Genomic DNA, 21,553 nt, shown 5'->3' on the forward strand with positions numbered 1-21,553 from the left:
TGTTACTGTGGACAGACTGTAGGGACAGTCCTCTAGTCGTAGTGCTGTTACTGTGGACAGACTGTAGGGACAGTCCTCTAGTCATAGTGCTGTTACTGTGGACAGACTGTAGGGACAGTCCTCTAGTCATAGTGCTGTTACTGTGGACAGACTGTAGGGACAGTCCTCTAGTCGTAGTGCTGTTACTGTGGACAGACTGTAGGGACAGTCCTCTAGTCGTAGTGCTGTTACTGTGGACAGACTGTAGGGGCAGTCCTCTAGTCGTAGTGCTGTTACTGTGGACAGACTGTAGGGACAGTCCTCTAGTCGTAGTGCTGTTACTGTGGACAGACTGTAGGGACAGTCCTCTAGTCGTAGTGCTGTTACTGTGGACAGACTGTAGGGGCAGTCCTCTAGTCGTAGTGCTGTTACTGTGGACAGACTGTAGGGACAGTCCTCTAGTCGTAGTGCTGTTACTGTGGACAGACTGTAGGGGCAGTCCTCTAGTCGTAGTGCTGTTACTGTGGACAGACTGTAGGGACAGTCCTCTAGTCGTAGTGCTGTTACTGTGGACAGACTGTAGGGACAGTCCTCTAGTCGTAGTGCTGTTACTGTGGACAGACTGTAGGGACAGTCCTCTAGTCGTAGTGCTGTTACTGTGGACAGACTGTAGGGACAGTCCTCTAGTCGTAGTGCTGTTACTGTGGACAGACTGTAGGGACAGTCCTCTAGTCCTAGTGCATAGTGCTGTTACTGTGGACAGACTGTAGGGACAGTCCTCTAGTCGTAGTGCTGTTACTGTGGACAGACTGTAGGACAGTCCTCTAGTCGTAGTGCTGTTACTGTGGACAGACTGTAGGGACAGTCCTCTAGTCATAGTGCTGTTACTGTGGACAGACTGTAGGGACAGTCCTCTAGTCGTAGTGCTGTTACTGTGGACAGACTGTAAGGACAGTCCTCTAGTCATAGTGCTGTTACTGTGGACAGACAGTAGGGACAGTCCTCTAGTCGTAGTGCTGTTACTGTGGACAGACTGTAGGGACAGTCCTCTAGTCATAGTGCTGTTACTGTGGACAGACTGTAAGGACAGTCCTCTAGTCATAGTGCTGTTACTGTGGACAGACAGTAGGGACAGTCCTCTAGTCATAGTGCTGTTACTGTGGACAGACTGTAAGGACAGTCCTCTAGTCATAGTGCTGTTACTGTGGACAGACAGTAGGGACAGTCCTCTAGTCTTACTAATATTATGATGTTTTATCCCAATGCTAGTGTGCTAACTTTGCTTCCATGGTATATTTAGTCAGTCAGTCAGAATAAGAACTTCACCAATCCTTCTATTTAGTCAGTCAGTCAAAATAAGAACTTCATCAATCCTTCTATTCAGTCAGTCAGTCAGGATAATAACTTCACCAATCCTTCTATTCAGTCAATCAGTCAGGATAAGAACTTCACCAATCCTTCTATTCAGTCAATCAGAATAAGAACTTCACCAATCCTTCTATTCAGTCAGTCAGACAGAATAAGAACTTCACCAATCCTTCTATTCAGTCAGTCTGAATAAGAACTTCAGGAATCCTTCTATTCAGTCAGTCAGTCAGAATAAGAACTTCACCAATCCTTCTATTCAGTCAGTCAGTCAGAATAAGAACTTCACCAATCCTTCTATTCAGTCAGTCAGAATAAGAATGTCACCAATGCTTCTATTCAGTCAGTCAGTCAGAATAAGAACTTCACCAATCCTTCTATTCAGTCAGTCAGAATAAGAACTTCACCAATGCTTCTATTCAGTCAGTCAGTCAGGATAAGAACTTCACCAATCCTTCTATTCAGTCAGTCAGAATAAGAACTTCACCAATCCTTCTATTCAGTCAGTCAGTCAGGATAAGAACTTCACCAATCCTTCTATTCAGTCAGTCAGTCAGAATAAGAACTTCACCAATCCTTCTATTCAGTCAGTCAGAATAAGAACTTCACCAATCCTTCTATTCAGTCAATCAGAATAAGAACTTCACCAATCCTTCTATTCAGTCAGTCAGAATAAGAATTTCAGGAATCCTTCTATTCAGTCAGTCAGTCAGAATAAGAACTTCAGGAATCCTTCTATTCAGTCAGTCAGTCAGAATAAGAACTTCAGGAATCCTTCTATTCAGTCAGTCAGTCAGAATAAGAACTTCACCAATCCTTCTATTCAGTCAGTCAGGATAAGAACTTCACCAATCCTTCTATTCAGTCAGTCAGTCAGGATAAGAACTTCACCAATCCTTCTATTCAGTCAGTCAGAATAAGAATTTCACCAATGCTTCTATTCAGTCAGTCAGTCAGAATAAGAACTTCACCAATCCTTCTATTCAGTCAGTCAAAATAAGAACTTCACCAATGCTTCTATTCAGTCAGTCTTTCAGAATAAGAACTTCACCAATCCTTCTATTCAGTCAGTCAGTCAGGATAAGAACTTCACCAATCCTTCTATTCAGTCAGTCAGAATAAGAACTTCACCAATCCTTCTATTCAGTCAGTCAGAATAAGAACTTCACCAATCCTTCTATTCAGTCAATCAGAATAAGAACTTCACCAATCCTTCTATTCAGTCAGTCAGTCAGAATAAGAACTTCACCAATCCTTCTATTCAGTCAGTCAGTCAGGATAAGAACTTCACCAATCCTTCTATTCAGTCAGTCAGAATAAGAACTTCACCAATGCTTCTATTCAATCAGTCAGTCAGAATAAGAACTTCACCAATCCTTCTATTCAGTCAGTCAGAATAAGAACTTCACCAATCATTCTATTCATTCAGTCAGAATAAGAACTTCACCAATCCTTCTATTCAGTCAATCAGAATAAGAACTTCACCAATCCTTCTATTCAGTCAGTCAGTCAGGATAAGAACTTCACCAATCCTTCTATTCAGTCAGTCAGTCAGGATAAGAATTTCACCAATCCTTCTATTCAGTCAATCAGAATAAGAACTTCACCAATCCTTATATTCAGTCAGTCAGTCAGAATATGAACTTCACCAATCCTTCTATTCAGTCAGTCAGTCAGAATAAGAACTTCACCAATCCTTCTATTCAGTCAGTCAGAATAAGAACTTCACCAATGCTTCTATTCAGTCAGTCAGTCAGAATAAGAACTTCACCAATCCTTCTATTCAGTCAGTCAGAATAAGAACTTCACCAATGCTTCTATTCAGTCAGTCAGAATAAGAACTTCACCAATGCTTCTATTCAGTCAGCCAGTCAGAATAAGAACTTCACCAATCCTTCTATTCAGTCAGTCAGTCAGGATAAGAACTTCACCAATCCTTCTATTCAGTCAGTCAGAATAAGAACTTCACCAATCCTTCTATTCAGTCAGTCAGTCAGGATAAGAACTTCACCAATCCTTCTATTCAGTCAGTCAGAATAAGAACTTCACCAATCCTTCTATTCAGTCAGTTAGTCAGGATAAGAACTTCACCAATCATTCTATTCAGTCAGTCAGTCAGAATAAGAATTTCACCAATCCTTCTATTCAGTCAATCAGAATAAGAACTTCACCAATCCTTCTATTCAGTCAGTCAGTCAGAATAAGAACTTCACCAATCCTTCTATTCAGTCAATCAGAATAAGAACTTCACCAATCCTTCTATTCAGTCAGTCAGTCAGAATAAGAACTTCACCAATCCTTCTATTCAGTCAGTCAGAATAAGAACTTCACCAATCCTTCTATTCAGTCAGTCAGGATAAGAACTTCACCAATCCTTCTATTCAGTCAGTCAGAATAAGAACTTCACCAATCCTTCTATTCAGTCAGTCAGTCAGAATAAGAACTTCACCAATCCTTCTATTCAGTCAGTCAGTCAGAATAAGAACTTAACCAATCCTTCTATTCAGTCAGTCAGAATAAGAACTTCACCAATCCTTCTATTCAGTCAGTCAGTCAGAATAAGAACTTCACCAATCCTTCTATACAGTCAGTCAGTAAGAATAAGAACTTCACCAATCCTTCTATTCAGTCAGTCAGAATAAGAACTTCACCAATCCTTCTATTCAGTCAATCAGTCAGAATAAGAACTTCACCAATCCTTCTATTCAGTCAGTCAGTCAGGATAAGAACTTCACCAATCCTTCTATTCAGTCAGTCAGAATAAGAACTTCACCAATCCTTCTATTCAGTCAGTCAGGATAAGAACTTCACCAATCCTTCTATTCAGTCAGTCAGTCAGAATAAGAACTTCACCAATCCTTCTATTCAGTCAGTCAGAATAAGAACTTCAGGAATCCTTCTATTCAGTCAGTCAGTCAGAATAAGAACTTCACCAATCCTTCTATTCAGTCAGTCAGGATAAGAACTTCACCAATCCTTCCATTCAGTCAGTCAGTCAGAATAAGAACTTCACCAATCCTTCTATTCAGTCAGTCAGAATAAGAACTTCACCAATCCTTCTATTCAGTCAGTCAGAATAAGAACTTCACCAATCCTTCTATTCAGTCAGTCAGAATAAGAACTTCACCAATCCTTCTATTCAGTCAGTCAGAATAAGAACTTCACCAATCCTTCTATTCAGTCAGTCAGGATAAGAACTTCACCAATCCATTCAGTCAGTCAGTCAGGATAAGAACTTCACCAATCCTTCTATTCAGTCAGTCAGTCAGGATAAGAACTTCACCAATCCTTCCATTCAGTCAGTCAGTCAGAATAAGAACTTCACCAATCCTTCCATTCAGTCAGTCAGTCAGAATAAGAACTTCACCAATCCTTCTATTCAGTCAGGCAGGATAAGAACTTCACCAATCCTTCTATTCAGTCAGTCAGTCAGGATAAGAACTTCACCAATCCATTCAGTCAGTCAGTCAGAATAAGAACTTCACCAATCCATTCAGTCAGTCAGTCAGAATAAGAACTTCACCAATCCTTATATTCAGTCAGTCAGTCAGGATAAGAACTTCACCAATCCATTCAGTCAGTCAGTCAGAATAAGAACTTCACCAATCCATTCAGTCAGTCAGTCAGAATAAGAACTTCACCAATCCTTATATTCAGTCAGTCAGTCAGGATAAGAACTTCACCAATCCTTCCATTCAGTCAGTCAGTCAGAATAAGAACTTCACCAATCCTTCTATTCAGTCAGTCAGTCAGGATAAGAACTTCACCAATCCTTCTATTCAGTCAGTCAGTCAGGATAAGAACTTCACCAATCCTTCTATTCAGTCAGTCAGTCAGGATAAGAACTTCACCAATCCATTCAGTCAGTCAGTCAGAATAAGAACTTCACCAATCCATTCAGTCAGTCAGTCAGAATAAGAACTTCACCAATCCTTCTATTCAGTCAGTCAGTCAGGATAAGAACTTCACCAATCCTTCTATTCAGTCAGTCAGTCAGGATAAGAACTTCACCAATCCTTCTATTCAGTCAGTCAGTCAGGATAAGAACTTCACCAATCCATTCAGTCAGTCAGTCAGAATAAGAACTTCACCAATCCATTCAGTCAGTCAGTCAGAATAAGAACTTCACCAATCCTTCTATTCAGTCAGTCAGTCAGGATAAGAACTTCACCAATCCTTCTATTCAGTCAGTCAGAATAAGAACTTCACCAATGCTTCTATTCAGTCAGTCAGTCAGAATAAGAACTTCACCAATCCTTCTATTCAGTCAGTCAGAATAAGAACTTCACCAATCCTTCATGTCTATAAAGGAGTTACAGGGAAGCCCATATCATCTGTATACTGTGTCTGTAGTTTGTCTTAATACCACAGCCATGTTCCACTGTCATTGTGTGATTTTTATATTTTTGTATATAAAGACGAAACATCTGGTGCTTTGAAACCCTAGCCTGGTTAAACCGGACTGAATGCTGCGCTGACTTGGTGAATCAGAGCATATCAGTCAGGATTCCAGGCTATTGAACACCCACATTGTAGCCAAGCTACACAAGGACATGTGGAGCTGTGAACAGTAAACAATAAAGTCTTTAGCTTTTTTAAACCTGACTGTTATTTGTAATGATTTTATTTAATTTGATACCATTTCCTTTCTCTTTGTAGACTTCCTGTTTGTACTTTTACATGGTCTGGTTGAGAAAGTGACAATTTTTTTGTAGCCCAAATATACCAACAACATTAACGTTGTTCTTGTTCAACTCTCTTGTTCAACAGTGTTGTAACTCAGTATACTCGGTCAGTCTTTGGAAAGGTTGTTTGCATTCGTTAACAGTGGTCATTTTTAAAAAAGGCAAATGAAGTGGTCAAATAAGTTTTTTTTTTACTGTTTCTGTGTCCAATGGAAATATGATTTGTGTCCTGAAAGCTGCATGGTAGGCTAATGTAAGCATGTCCTGAATAAAGTTCCAGGGGAAAAGTGTCATTGGTTTATATTTGTTATTTGTAATGACAATGTCATAACATGTCTTATATAGATCCAATAAGACTCAAGTCAGTCTCTTACATGTCTGTCTGTTGTCTGTACATAGTTTAAGTGGTTGTCTGTTTGACTCATCTGAGTGTGTGTGTGTGTGTGTGTGTGTGTGTGTCTGTGTGTGCCTGTGTGCATGCATGTGTGTGTGTGAAAGGTTAAGAACACGTCTGCGTGCCAACGAGCCATCTACTCTGGAGGGCTGGAGGATTCAGTTCCCTCTGGAAGGAGTCATGTGATTTGGGAGCTCTGATCTGCCACACACACACACACACACACACACACACACACACACACACACACACACACACACACACACACACACACACACACACACACACACACACACACACACACACACACACACACACACACCCAAGACAGACAGACAGAAACAGGTGATAATGTGTGGTGTAGCAGCTGGGGTATGGCACATGTGATCTGATAGTTACCCACGCTGCCTCACTCTGCTCTGAAAACCACTGACACACAGCCACAACAGATCCACTGACGCACAGCCACAACAGATCCACTGACGCACAGCCACAACAGATCCACTGACGCACAGCCACAACAGATCCACTGACGCACAGCCACAACAGATCCACTGACGCACAGCCACAACAGATCCACTGACACACAGCCACAACAGATCCAATTCCTTTATATGTCTTATGTTCATATGGGCAAACTATGGACATGTGAACAGCCTAATAATCACTTTGTCAATCAAAAAATAGGTTTTAAAACAGTTGTATGTTTCATGTTAACATTGTTACATTACTTTAGGACTGCCAAAACTGCAATCATTTTTGTGCAAAATTTCTCCTGAAAGCAAAGAAAACAAGCAATACCTTCTATGTAAACAGCATATCAAAAGTTTAAAAAGCCCTTTATACTGTACCCTATCATAGAAGCCCTATAATTCACCACATTGCAGCAGTTACATTAAATTAGTGCAAATCTATGGAGGTCATACAAACCCTGCATTCATAAACTCTGTGATATAAAGACTAAAATGTCCTATACAGCGTGCATGTTTACGTTGCTGCACAAGTCAGTAATGATCTATTTAGATTGGAACCCAGAGAGGGAGAGAGAGCAGTCTCTCCATACATACAGTGGGGGAAAAAAGTATTTAGTCAGCCACCAATTGTGCAAGTTTTCCCACTTAAAAAGATGAGAGAGGCCTGTAATTTTTTATCATAGGTACACGTCAACTATGACAGACAAAATGAGAACAAAAAAATCCAGAAAATCACATTGTAGGATTTTTTTATGAATTTATTTGCAAATTATGGTGGAAAATAAGTATTTGGTCAATAACAAAAGTTTCTCAATACTTTGTTATATACCCTTTGTTGGCAATGACACAGGTCAAACGTTTTCTGTAAGTCTTCACAAGGTTTTCACACACTGTTGCTGGTATTTTGGCCCATTCCTCCATGCAGATCTCCTCTAGAGCAGTGATGTTTTGGGGCTGTCGCTGGGCAACACGGATTTTCAACTCCCTCCAAATATTTTCTATGGGGTTGAGATCTGGAGACTGGCTAGGCCACTCCAGGACCTTGAAATGCTTCTTACGAAGCCACTCCTTCGTTGCCTGGGCGGTGTGTTTGGGATCATTGTCATGCTGAAAGACCCAGCCACGTTTCATCTTCAATGCCCTTGCTGATGGAAGGAGGTTTTCACTCAAAATCTCACGATACATGGCCCCATTCATTCTTTCCTTTACACGGATCAGTCGTCCTGGTCCCTTTGCAGAAAAACAGCCCCAAAGCATGATGTTTCCACCCCCATGCTTCACAGTAGGTATGGTGTTCTTTGGATGCAACTCAGCATTCTTTGTCCTCCAAACACGACAAGTTGAGTTTTTACCAAAAAGTTCTATTTTGGTTTCATCTGACCATATGACATTCTCCCAATCCTCTTCTGGATCATCCAAATGCACTCTAGCAAACTTCAGACGGGCCTGGACATGTACTGGCTTAAGCAGGGGGACACGTCTGGCACTGCAGGATTTGAGTCCCTGGCGGCGTAGTGTGTTACTGATGGTAGGCTTTGTTACTTTGGTCCCAGCTCTCTGCAGGTCATTCACTAGGTCCCCCCGTGTGGTTCTGGGATTTTTGCTCACCGTTCTTGTGATCATTTTGACCCCACGGGGTGAGATCTTGCGTGGAGCCCCAGATCGAGGGAGATTATCAGTGGTCTTGTATGTCTTCCATTTCCTAATAATTGCTCCCACAGTTGATTTCTTCAAACCAAGCTGCTTACCTATTGCAGATTCAGTCTTCCCAGCCTGGTGCAGGTCTACAATTTTGTTTCTGGTGTCCTTTGACAGCTCTTTGGTCTTGGCCATAGTGGAGTTTGGAGTGTGACTGTTTGAGGTTGTGGACAGGTGTCTTTTATACTGATAACAAGTTCAAACAGGTGCCATTAATACAGGTAATGAGTGGAGGACAGAGGAGCCTCTTAAAGAAGAAGTTACAGGTCTGTGAGAGCCAGAAATCTTGCTTGTTTGTAGGTGACCAAATACTTATTTTCCACCATCATTTGCAAATAAATTCATAAAAAATCCTACAATGTGATTTTCTGGAGAAAAAAAATCTCAATTTGTCTGTCATAGTTGACGTGTACCTATGATGAAAATTACAGGCCTCTCTCATCTTTTTAAGTGGGAGAACTTGCACAATTGGTGGCTGACTAAATAAAAAATTTCCCCACTGTATAGCTGCATAAAAAATATACTTTTTAGAAATGCCTTTGCAGCAGCATAGGTGCAGCCACTTTGAAGCAAATGTTTTTACCTGTTCTGTAGCAACGGCTTTTTAATGCCCCTAACTATAGGTTTACCAAATCAGCTCTTAATGAAGGAGGCTAGTCTGATGTAACTGACACCTTCCCGGCTGAGATCCTCAGAGGATGTCTCTTGCAGGTGTTGGAGAAGTAAGGGAACACTCTCTGGGTGAACTTGTGTTTGAACCTGTAGATGAGCGTGTTGTCTGAGGCGTCGGAGAAGGTGACCCTGCCTCTGTCCCAGTCCAGCTGCACTCTGACCTCCTGGGGCTTTCTCTTCAGGACCAGGGGGGTGGCGGTGGCGGTGGCTGTGCGGGCGTGATATTCACCTCCATAGTAACAGATGGTCCACAGGCCCCTCTCTAGAATAGAATAGAATGGAATAGATACTTTATTGTCCATTTGAGAAAATATGTATTTGTGCCTAACTCAACCGCCACACATACACACGTTCACATTGATTGGCACAGGGTCAGCCACGGAGCAGCGCCACCTGGATGGAGAGCTGGTTTATTTTGTTTAAGTAATGTGCCTTGCTCAATGGCACAATGGCAGGAGATGGTACCTGGGCTCGGGGGGAACCACTCCTTCCTCGGGACCGTCTCCCGTGCCACGCCCACAGCCCACTCGCTGTTCACCCCCACCACCACGTCCCAGGTGTGTCGTCCGGAGATGAAGCCCTCGGAACCCAGAACACACTCATAGTAACAGAACCTCTCTGGGTTGTCAGGGAGACGCTCCTCCTCCTCTGTGTACCGCAGGCTGGTCAGATCATCAGACAGAGACAGGCAGATATCAGCCGTGTTGGGGTCCAGAGTCACAGGAGCTGGAAGTGAGGGAGGGAGGGAAAGCAAGAGAGTTCAAGAGAGAGCGATAGAGAGATTGATTGAGAGAGAGAGAGCGAGAGCGAGAGAGAGAGAGAGAGAGAATGATTGATTACATTTACATTTTAGTCATTTAGCAGACACTCTTATCCAGAGCGACTTACAGTTAGTGAATGCATACATTTTCATGACTGAGAGAGAGTACATTGAGTTAATCATTCCTACAGTACTCAAAACACATTATTTGCACATCTATTGTGATCTTATGGTCTTCCTCTACTCACTGTATGTAATGATGTCCTGCATCTTCTCCCAGACTCTGTAGTTGAGACAGCCCAGGTGTTTGGCCACGTCCAGCAGAGCTCCTGACACCTCCTCCGGCTCCTGCACTGTCACCCGAGTCCTGTCAGAAGAAGGTTCACTTGTCAACAGGTTTACAAGATATATACTGTAATCTCTTGTGACAGGCAGACAGACAGAGGTAGCCCATGCGAGATGTGGTTATAGGTGAGATGTGGTTATAAGTGAGATGTGGTTATAGGTGAGATGTGGTTATAGGTGAGATGTGGTTATAGTTGAGGTTTGGTTATAGGTGAGATGTGTTTATAGGGGAGATGTGGTTATAGGTGAGATGTGGTTATAGGTGAGATGTGGTTATAGGGGAGATGTGGTTATAGGGGAGATGTGGTTATAGGGGAGATGTGGTTCTAGGTGAGATGTGGTTATAGGTGAGATGTGGTTCTAGGTGAGATGTGTTTATAGGTGAGATGTGTTTATAGGTGAGATGTGGTTATAGTTGAGGTTTGGTTATAGGTGAGATGTGGTTATAGGTGAGATGTGGTTATAGGGGAGATGTGTTTATAGGTGAGATGTGGTTATAGGGGAGATGTGGTTATAGGGGAGATGTGGTTATAGGTGAGATGTGGTTATAGGGGAGATGTGGTTATAGGTGAGATGTGGTTATAGGTGAGATGTGGTTATAGGGGAGATGTGGTTATAGGTGAGATGTGGTTATAGGGGAGATGTGTTTATAGGTGAGATGTGGTTATAGGTGAGATGTGGTTATAGGTGAGATGTGTTTATAGGTGAGATGTGGTTATAGGTGAGATGTGGTTATAGGGGAGATGTGGTTATAGGGGAGATGTGTTTATAGGGGAGATGTGGTTATAGGGGAGATGTGTTTATAGGTGAGATGTGGTTAAGAGTAACACACCCACCTCTCAGAGGTCCTCTTGAAGTCCTAATGGAAAAGGAGACATCTTACTTGAAAGGCAAACAACACTATCCTTATATTACAACCTCTTTTCATATCATGAACTTGTTCTCTGATGAGTCCGTACCTTGAGGAAGGATACGTCATCGTCAGTGTCCATGGCCTCCACCGTCACCTCGATGGCCTCGGCTAGAGAGTTGATCTGGTCTGTTATTCCGTCTATCCTGTCCCTCATCCTCTGGCTCTTCTCCTCCTCCTCGTCCTTCAGAGCAGAGATCACAGCAGCCTCCTCGTCTCGGAGGTACTGGTGCAGCTTCTCAAACTCCTGCTGCACCAGACGCTCAGTCTGCTGTGCCTGGCTCTGCAGGGGTAAAGGGGGGACGACAGGATGAAGACGGAATGAAAGATGGAGATACAGGAGGGAGGAAGAAGAGATGGAGGTGATATCAGAATCACAATGACCTTATCCCTATCAATACTTTAGCAGCTTATCAGGTGGAATTAGGTGTAGCTCAGGAAATGATATCAATGATAATGTACAGTACTTCTACTAGATCTACTGTCTGATATCAATGATAATGTACTTCTACTGGATCTACTGTATGATATCAATGATAATGTACTTCTACTGGATCTACTGTATGATAACAATGATAATGTACTGGATCTACTGTACGATATCAATGATAATGTACTTCTACTGGATCTACTGTATGATATCAATGATAATGTACTTCTACTGGATCTACTGTATGATAACAATGATAATGTACTTCTACTGGATCTACTGTATGATATCAATGATAATGTACTTCTACTAGATCTACTGTATGATATCAATGATAATGTACTTCTAATGGATCTACTGTATGCTATCAATGATAATGTACTTCTACTGGATCTACTGTATGATATCAATGATAATGTACTTCTACTGGATCTACTGTATGATAACAATGATAATGTACTTCTACTGGATCTACTGTATGATATCAATGATAATGTACTTCTACTGGATCTACTGTATGATAACAATGATAATGTACTTCTACTGGATCTACTGTATTATATCAATGATAATGTACTTCTACTGGATCTACTGTATGATAACAATGATAATGTACTTCTACTGGATCTACTGTATGATAACAATGATAATGTACTTCTACTAGATCTGAACTGTTTTAACATCAATCCCAGTTATTGTGTTGTTACCATTTCACAGTCTGGATCTACTGTATGATATCAATGATAATGTACTTCTACTGGATCTACTGTATTATATCAATGATAATGTACTTCTACTAGATCTACTGTATGATAACAATGATAATATACTGGATCTACTGTATGACAACAATGATAATGTACTTCTACTGGATCTACTGTATGATAACAACGATAATGTACTTCTACTAGATCTGAACTGTTTCAACATCAATCCCAGTTATTGTGCTGTTACCATTTCACAGTCCTGATGTAAGTATATTTGATCAATGGTATGACACACAACAAGTCACACTAAAACCCAGAAATGATCCATCGTTCTGTCTATCGGATGGATCTGATGCCTTTTGACCCCTTCTAACCTTGATGTGTTCAGCTGACTCCTCACTGGTCTGTTTGACGGTGTTCAGAGCCTCCAGCTTCTCCTGTAGAGGTCTCAGGGCAGAGGTCAGCTCCCTCTGGGGTCAGAGTTCAGGGGTAAGTCAACATACACATACAGTATGGGTGACAGTGATCAACCAAAGGCATACAAAATACAGGTGTCTCCATACTACTTGGTCAGGGTTTCTAACATCCACATCAGATCAGTTGTACTGTAGGGGAGAGTGGGGTAAGTTGAGCCACCCTTGTTTCTGGGAAATCATACAAAAATCGTAGTGGTCATAATTTCATGGGGTCTGTGAAGGTAGAAACCACAAGGAAAAAGTGGTAAGAAAGTTAGGTCCAAAAAATTTCACCAAGTCAATTTCAGTTATTCTGTTAGAGGTTTCATGAAGCTTGTATCTAAACCAAAGTAGATAATTTAAAGATTGTTCTATACATCAGTTGGAGTCTCTGTAAGCTTCAATATGAGCTCCTAAACCTAGCATGAAAGTGCATCCGTGTAGCTGTGTGGGCTAATATAGTCAAAATGTTTGAGCCAATGGTTGAGCCAATGGTAAGTTGAGCAAATTGAAGTGTTTTCTTCCCAGGTGTAATGCAAGTCATTATCGCTGGGATATGAGGTAACAACAGGGCCTGGCCCATGTTAACAAAGTGTTTGTAAGGTGTTAAGCCTCTGTTCAAAGATGCTTAAAATAAAATAAAAGGGATTGTGATTTGTTAGAAAAAAAATTGACATGCTTTTAAAAAAGGTAGTGGTAATATTTCATTCAGTACAGAAATTTGTAGGCGGCTTAATTACCCTGTCCCACAGCTCAACTCACCCCATACCCGGGCTTAATTACCCTGTCCCACAGCTCAACTCACCCCATACCCGGGCTTAACTTACCCTGTCCCACAGCTCAACTCACCCCATACCCGGGCTTAACTTACCCTGTCCCACAGCTCAACTCACCCCATACCCGGGCTTAACTTACCCTGTCCCACAGCTCAACTCACCCCATACCCGGGCTTAACTTACCCTGTCCCACAGCTCAACTCACCCCATACCCGGGCTTAACTTACCCTGTCCCACAGCTCAACTCACCCCATACCCGGGCTTAACTTACCCTGTCCCACAGCTCAACTCACCCCATACCCGGGCTTAACTTACCCTGTCCCACAGCTCAACTCACCCCATACCCGGGCTTAACTTACCCTGTCCCACAGCTCAACTCACCCCATACCCGGGCTTAACTTACCCTGTCCCACAGCTCAACTCACCCCATACCCGGGCTTAACTTACCCTGTCCCACAGCTCAACTCACCCCATACCCGGGCTTAACTTACCCTGTCCCACAGCTCAACTCACCCCATACCCGGGCTTAACTTACCCTGTCCCACAGCTCAACTCACCCCATACCCGGGCTTAACTTACCCTGTCCCACAGCTCAACTCACCCCATACCCGGGCTTAACTTACCCTGTCCCACAGCTCAACTCACCCCATACCCGGGCTTAACTTACCCTGTCCCACAGCTCAACTCACCCCATACCCGGGCTTAACTTACCCTGTCCCACAGCTCAACTCACCCCATACCCGGGCTTAACTTACCCTGTCCCACAGCTCAACTCACCCCATACCCGGGCTTAACTTACCCTGTCCCACAGCTCAACTCACCCCATACCCGGGCTTAACTTACCCTGTCCCACAGCTCAACTCACCCCATACCCGGGCTTAACTTACCCTGTCCCACAGCTCAACTCACCCCATACCCGGGCTTAACTTACCCTGTCCCACAGCTCAACTCACCCCATACCCGGGCTTAACTTACCCTGTCCCACAGCTCAACTCACCCCATACCCGGGCTTAACTTACCCTGTCCCACAGCTCAACTCACCCCATACCCGGGCTTAATTACCCTGTCCCACAGCTCAACTCACCCCATACCCGGGCTTAACTTACCCTATCCCACAGCTCAACTCACCCCATACCCGGGCTTAACTTACCCTGTCCCACAGCTCAACTCACCCCATACCCGGGCTTAACTTACCCTGTCCCACAGCTCAACTCACCCCATACCCGGGCTTAACTTACCCTGTCCCACAGCTCAACTCACCCCATACCCGGGCTTAACTTACCCTGTCCCACAGCTCAACTCACCCCATACCCGGGCTTAACTTACCCTGTCCCACAGCTCAACTCACCCCATACCCGGGCTTAACTTACCCTGTCCCACAGCTCAACTCACCCCATACCCGGGCTTAACTTACCCTGTCCCACAGCTCAACTCACCCCATACCCGGGCTTAACTTACCCTGTCCCACAGCTCAACTCACCCCATACCCGGGCTTAACTTACCCTGTCCCACAGCTCAACTCACCCCATACCCGGGCTTAACTTACCCTGTCCCACAGCTCAACTCACCCCATACCCGGGCTTAACTTACCCTGTCCCACAGCTCAACTCACCCCATACCCGGGCTTAACTTACCCTGTCCCACAGCTCAACTCACCCCATACCCGGGCTTAACTTACCCTGTCCCACAGCTCAACTCACCCCATACCCGGGCTTAACTTACCCTGTCCCACAGCTCAACTCACCCCATACCCGGGCTTAACTTACCCTGTCCCACAGCTCAACTCACCCCATACCCGGGCTTAACTTACCCTGTCCCACAGCTCAACTCACCCCATACCCGGGCTTAACTTACCCTGTCCCACAGCTCAACTCACCCCATACCCGGGCTTAACTTACCCTGTCCCACAGCTCAACTCACCCCATACCCGGGCTTAACTTACCCTGTCCCACAGCTCAACTCACCCCATACCCGGGCTTAACTTACCCTGTCCCACAGCTCAACTCACCCCATACCCGGGCTTAACTTACCCTGTCCCACAGCTCAACTCACCCCATACCCGGGCTTAATTACCCTGTCCCACAGCTCAACTCACCCCATACCCGGGCTTAACTTACCCTATCCCACAGCTCAACTCACCCCATACCCGGGCTTAACTTACCCTGTCCCACAGCTCAACTCACCCCATACCCGGGCTTAACTTACCCTGTCCCACAGCTCAACTCACCCCATACCCGGCCTTAACTTACCCTGTCCCACAGCTCAACTCACCCCATACCCGGGCTTAACTTACCCTGTCCCACAGCTCAACTCACCCCATACCCGGGCTTAACTTACCCTGTCCCACAGCTCAACTCACCCCATACCCGGGCTTAACTTACCCTGTCCCACAGCTCAACTCACCCCATACCCGGGCTTAACTTACCCTGTCCCACAGCTCAACTCACCCCATACCCGGGCTTAACTTACCCTGTCCCACAGCTCAACTCACCCCATACCCGGGCTTAACTTACCCTGTCCCACAGCTCAACTCACCCCATACCCGGGCTTAACTTACCCTGTCCCACAGCTCAACTCACCCCATACCCGGGCTTAACTTACCCTGTCCCACAGCTCAACTCACCCCATACCCGGGCTTAACTTACCCTGTCCCACAGCTCAACTCACCCCATACCCGGGCTTAACTTACCCTGTCCCACAGCTCAACTCACCCCATACCCGGGCTTAACTTACCCTGTCCCACAGCTCAACTCACCCCATACCCGGGCTTAACTTACCCTGTCCCACAGCTCAACTCACCCCATACCCGGGCTTAACTTACCCTGTCCCACAGCTCAACTCACCCCATACCCGGGCTTAACTTACCCTGTCCCACAGCTCAACTCACCCCATACCCGGGCTTAACTTACCCTGTCCCACAGCTCAACTCACCCCATACCCGGGCTTAACTTACCCTGTCCCACAGCTAAACTCACCCCATACCCGGGCTTAATTACCCTGTCCCACAGCTCAACTCACCCCATACCCGGGCTTAATTTACCCTGTCCCACAGCTCAACTCACCCCATACCCGGGCTTAACTTACCCTGTCCCACAGCTCAACTCACCCCATACCCGGGTTAAGGTGTGCCAAGAGACCACTTTTTTTTTGGGACAAGCTATATTTTCAAAGCTGTAATGTTTACATTAATTCTGATTATTTCCAGGGATGCACACAATCTTGAAATATACGTTGATATCTTTGTTAGGAAGAATATTATATTTATCTTGACAGAGTGATGCTGAATGTAAAAACACGGCTCCACTTACCCCACTCTCCCCTATGTCTATCACCTTCCATTCCATGGCTGCAGTACAAGTAGTTAGTCGGAGTAGTAAAGTGCTTATCAGAGTCCAAAAACTTGTGTTCTAAGAATATTGGACTGTTGGCTTTCATACTTTTGGAATTCTCAGAGTGGCTCATGCGATTTGTCCAACCGTCACCACATTCAAATGAATAGGAGCCGCGTACATGGAGCCGCGTTGGTTGGGAGTGTTGGGAAGGTGTGCAGCTGGTCTATACTTCCCCGAGGACCAGTTGTAGCTATGTCACAATTGGCCGCTGGACTATCGCAGCTCTGCGTTTGTGGACTCTGAATTCTGCTTTCGTCTCTGAGTATCTGTGTAGGAAGTCAGTCACAACACTCTCACCTTGCAGTCGTGCACGGCCTCCTCCGCGGGACAACACTCGTGGTCGTCGTGCTCCTCGCTCTGACACTCCACACACACCATCTCCTCGTCCTCCACACAAAACAACGTCAGCCTCTCCCCGTGTAGTGGACACAGCACCCCGCTCCCATCCTCTAACCCTCCATCTCTGGCCCGCCGCGGCTGCCCTTGGAACAGGGAGTCCAGCAGTCTCTTCAGGACACAGTCCAGCAGGTCTCTGCCGTAGCAGACCGTACAGCCACCCTGGCCCAGCTCACCCTCACACAGCCCCAGGCAGGCTTCACACAGGCTGTGACCACACGGCAGGACCAGGGGCCCTGAGCCCTGACAGCCCGGGCACACAGCCTCTTCCCTGGGGAGAGAGGACTCATCACCCCCCTGCTGCTCAGACGCCATGGAAACAGGATTGATCACTTCTTGTTCACTCTGGATCACACTGGATCTCTTGATCACTGGATCTTTGATAGGTGCCTCTCGCTACAGTATTATCGTCTGGTGTTCTGCTACTCTCTGCAGCCGCTTGCTTAATGTTTAATGCGTAGCAATGATTACACAATCACTGGTGCTGTTTGGCCACAACAGGAAACCCTGCTGGTGACTATTTATAGTTCGGTGTTACTGTTTTTAGACAGATGGACGGACAGCTCTCTATGGCTACTGTCAGAAACCCGACCCTTAAACGGAAATGTCAAAATGTTTCAATTTCATATTCATCATCTCCAGCACCACCCCAACATCAACATCTGAAAATTGAGTGTTTCTATGTTTTGTAGTAAAGAAGATATAGGAAGATAAGTGCATTCTGAAAGTATTCAGAAACCTTGATTTTTTTCCACATTTTGTTACGTTACAGCCTTATTCCACAATGGATTAAATAACAAAATGTCTTCATCAATCTACACACAGTACCCCATAATGACAAAGCGAAAACAGGTTTTTAGACATTTTTGCAAATTTATTAAAAATAAAAAACAGAAATACCTTATTTACATAAGTCTTCAGACCCTTCGAAATTGAGCTCAGGTGCATCCCGTTTCCATTGATCATCCTTGAGATGTTTCTACAACTTGATTGGAGTCCACCTGTCGTAAATTCAATTGATTGGACATGATTTGGAAAGGCAAACACCTGTCTATAGAAGGTCCCACAGTTGACAGTGCATGTCAGAGCAAAAACCAAGCCATGAGGTCGAAGGAATTGTCCGTAGATCTCCGAGACATGATTGTGTCGAGGCACAGATCTGGGGAAGGGTACCAAAACATTCCTGCAGCAATGAAGGTCCCCAAGAACGCAGTGGCCTCTATCATTCTTAAATGTAAGAAGTTTGGAACCACCAAGACTCTTCCTACAGCTGGCAGCACGGCCAAACTGAGCAATCAGTGGAGAAGGGCCTTGGTCAGGGAGGTGACCAAGAACCCAATGGTCACTCTGACAAAGCTCCAGACTTCCTCTGTGGAGATGGGAGAACCTACCAGAAGGACAACCATCTCTGCAGCACTCCACCAATCAGGCCTTTATGGTAGAGTGGCCAGACGGAAGCCCTCCTCAGTAAAAGGCACATGACAGCCTGCTTGGAGTTTGCCAAAAGGCACCTAAAGACTCTCAGACCATGAGAAACAAGATTATCTGGTCTGATGAAACCAAGATTTAACTCTCTGGACCACTCCTACATTGAAGCATGGTTGTGGCAGCATCATGCTGTGGGGATGTTTTTCAGCGGCAGGGACTGGGAGACTAGTCAGGATCGAGGGAAAGATGAACGGAGCAAAGTACAGAGATATCCTTGATGAAAACCTGCTCCAGAGCGCTCAGGACCTCAGACTGGGGCGAAGGTTCACCTTCCAACAGGACAACGACCCTAAGCACACAGCCAATAAGACAACGCAGGAGTGGCTTCGGGACAAGTCTCTGAATGTCCTTGAGTGGCCCAGTCAGAGCCCGGACTTGAACCCGATCGAACATCTCTGGAGAGACCTGAAAAGAGCAGCGACGCTCCCCATCCAACCTGACAGAGCTTGAGAGGATCTGCAGAGAAGAATGGGAGAAACTCCCCAAATACAGGTGTGCCAAGCTTGTAGTGTCATACCCAAGAAGATTTGAGGCTGTAATCGCTGCCAAAGGTGCTTCAACAAAGTACTGAGTAAAGGGTCTGAATACTTATGTAAATGTATTATTCATTTATAATTTTTTTGCAAACATTTTGCTTTGTCATTATGGGGTATTGTGTGGCGATTGATGAGGGATTTTTTTTGTTTTTTATCCATTTTAGAATAAGGCTGTAACGAAACAAAATGTGGAAAAAGTCAAGGGGTCTGAATACTTTCCAAATGCACTGTAAGTATTTCCAATGGCATCATCAACCAATTCGTAGGCAATTAGTAGGCAATGCCTACTCATAATTGGTTAGAATCACATGATGCACACTGATGATGTCATTGGAAACACTTGCCTCCTTTATCTTCTTTACTACGAAACATACAAACGCTCTATTTTGTGTTGGGGTGGTGCTGGAGATGATGAATATGTAGTTGAAACATTTTAGAAATGTCCCTTTAAGTCAGAACATTGGAACATTGAGAGGAATCCCAGATGTCTAGAGAGATTACTCTAAGGCAATATCTGCAAGTGTGTTGATGAGAGAAGAGTGTTTGGGTTGAGATATGTGCTCTGCAACACATTTCTACCCAAGCTGTCCCTGGTAAACTGCCATTGACACTGAATCTGAATCATATAACACTGGAGAACACCTGCTATATTCACCAGCTTATTCAAGGAGGGAAATATCTTAATCAAAAAGAGTAAAGACAGTTCAGAGCAGAGGCTTCTGGTCGCGTGCTAGCACAGCACTCATCAAGGCTATGTTTATTGAATTCTCAAAAGAACAATGCAAAAATAGCTTACAAAAATCGCATTAACAATTCTGATAAAAAGGTGTACTTAATGAATTTGTGTTCACATACATTCAGTAGGCCTACCTACATTCACTGTTATATATTTATTTATGTTTCAATACATGCTTCCAATGACATACTCTGAGTATACCAGACATTAGGAACACCTTCCAAATAAATAAATTGAGTCACTCACCACCTTTTGCCCTCAGAACAGCCTCAGATCGTCGGGTCATGGACTCTACAAGGTGTCGAAAGCGTTCTACATTTTAGTCAGTTAGCAGACTCTCTTATCCAGAGCGACTTACAGGAGCAAGTGCCTTGCTCAAGGGCACATCGACAAATGTTTCACCTAGTCGGCTAGGGGATTCAAACCAGTGACCTTTCAGTTACTGGCCCAAGGCTCTTAAGCGTTTGGGCTACCTGCCGCCCCACACAGTTGTGTCAAGTTGGCTGGATGTCCTTTGGGTGGTGGACCATTCTTGATACACGCGGGAAACTGTTTAGCATGAAAAACCCAGCTCCGTTACAGTTCTTGACACAAACCGGTGCGCCTGGCACAGCGCAGGGGTTATGGGCGGGACCTAGGGGGGCTGGACCGCCCTACCTTGCCCGTCCAAATAAAATATTGAAATATTGATCATTTATTTGACCAATACGCTCGCCGACAGAAAGACCCATCAATCTCAGATAAAGCACTCGACCGAGCGAAACAGCGCCCCTCTGTCTCCGTATGTGTAGACCATGTATCTGATACTGTCTGGACAAAAGGAGTATGGCATGTCATACTTTTTCTGGCCAGACAGCAGCAGATAAATGGTCCACACCTAAGGAAACAGAGGGGCGCTGTTTCGTTGGCTAGTTTTAGCAGAGAGGAAAAGGCAAAGCGAGAGGGCTCACTCTCGTCAGAATCTGTCCCGAATATGCCCAATGCGTTTCTATGGGCATGATATGCAGAGCTAAGCTTGTTGCCTGCATTCCCGGCTTTGGTACGAATTACATTATTACGGTGGAGACATGAGCATCTCGTCATCATATACAGATCTCTGGTTTTAGCCACTTGTGAATTAGAAATGAAAGTTAGCTGGTGCACCGTTCAGATGCTGGCTTCCCCTAAAGCAATTTATGTTTTGCCAAAATTATATAATTACTCCTGTCTAAATAAAATAATTCAAAATACTTTACCAGAGAGCTTGACTTAGCCACAGAGGATCATTAGCTTATTATTATTTATTTTTTTGCTTTGGATTGTTTCATATCAGAAGAGCATAGGCCTATTCCTATCCGGGAAGTCAGCAGTTTGGTC

At 44.5% G+C, this 21,553-nt stretch overlaps 1 protein-coding gene across 1 annotated transcript; it reads right to left on the minus strand.

Moving 5' to 3' along the window:
• Positions 1–9,158: 9,158 nt before the first annotated feature.
• Positions 9,159–17,752, minus strand: LOC311119071 (E3 ubiquitin-protein ligase TRIM39; the record flags this gene model as incomplete). Its single annotated transcript, XM_084193822.1, has 7 exons — positions 9,159–9,528; positions 9,732–9,992; positions 10,275–10,393; positions 11,208–11,230; positions 11,331–11,564; positions 12,793–12,888; positions 17,339–17,752. 7 exons carry the CDS (start codon positions 17,750–17,752, stop codon positions 9,248–9,250), a joined length of 1,428 nt encoding a protein of 475 aa, XP_084049948.1. The 3' UTR covers positions 9,159–9,247.
• Positions 17,753–21,553: the final 3,801 nt, after the last annotated feature.

Source organism: Coregonus lavaretus (assembly GCF_964263955.1).
Source record: "Coregonus lavaretus genome assembly, contig: HAP1_SCAFFOLD_1518, whole genome shotgun sequence".
NCBI classification, from domain to species: domain Eukaryota; kingdom Metazoa; phylum Chordata; class Actinopteri; order Salmoniformes; family Salmonidae; genus Coregonus; species Coregonus lavaretus.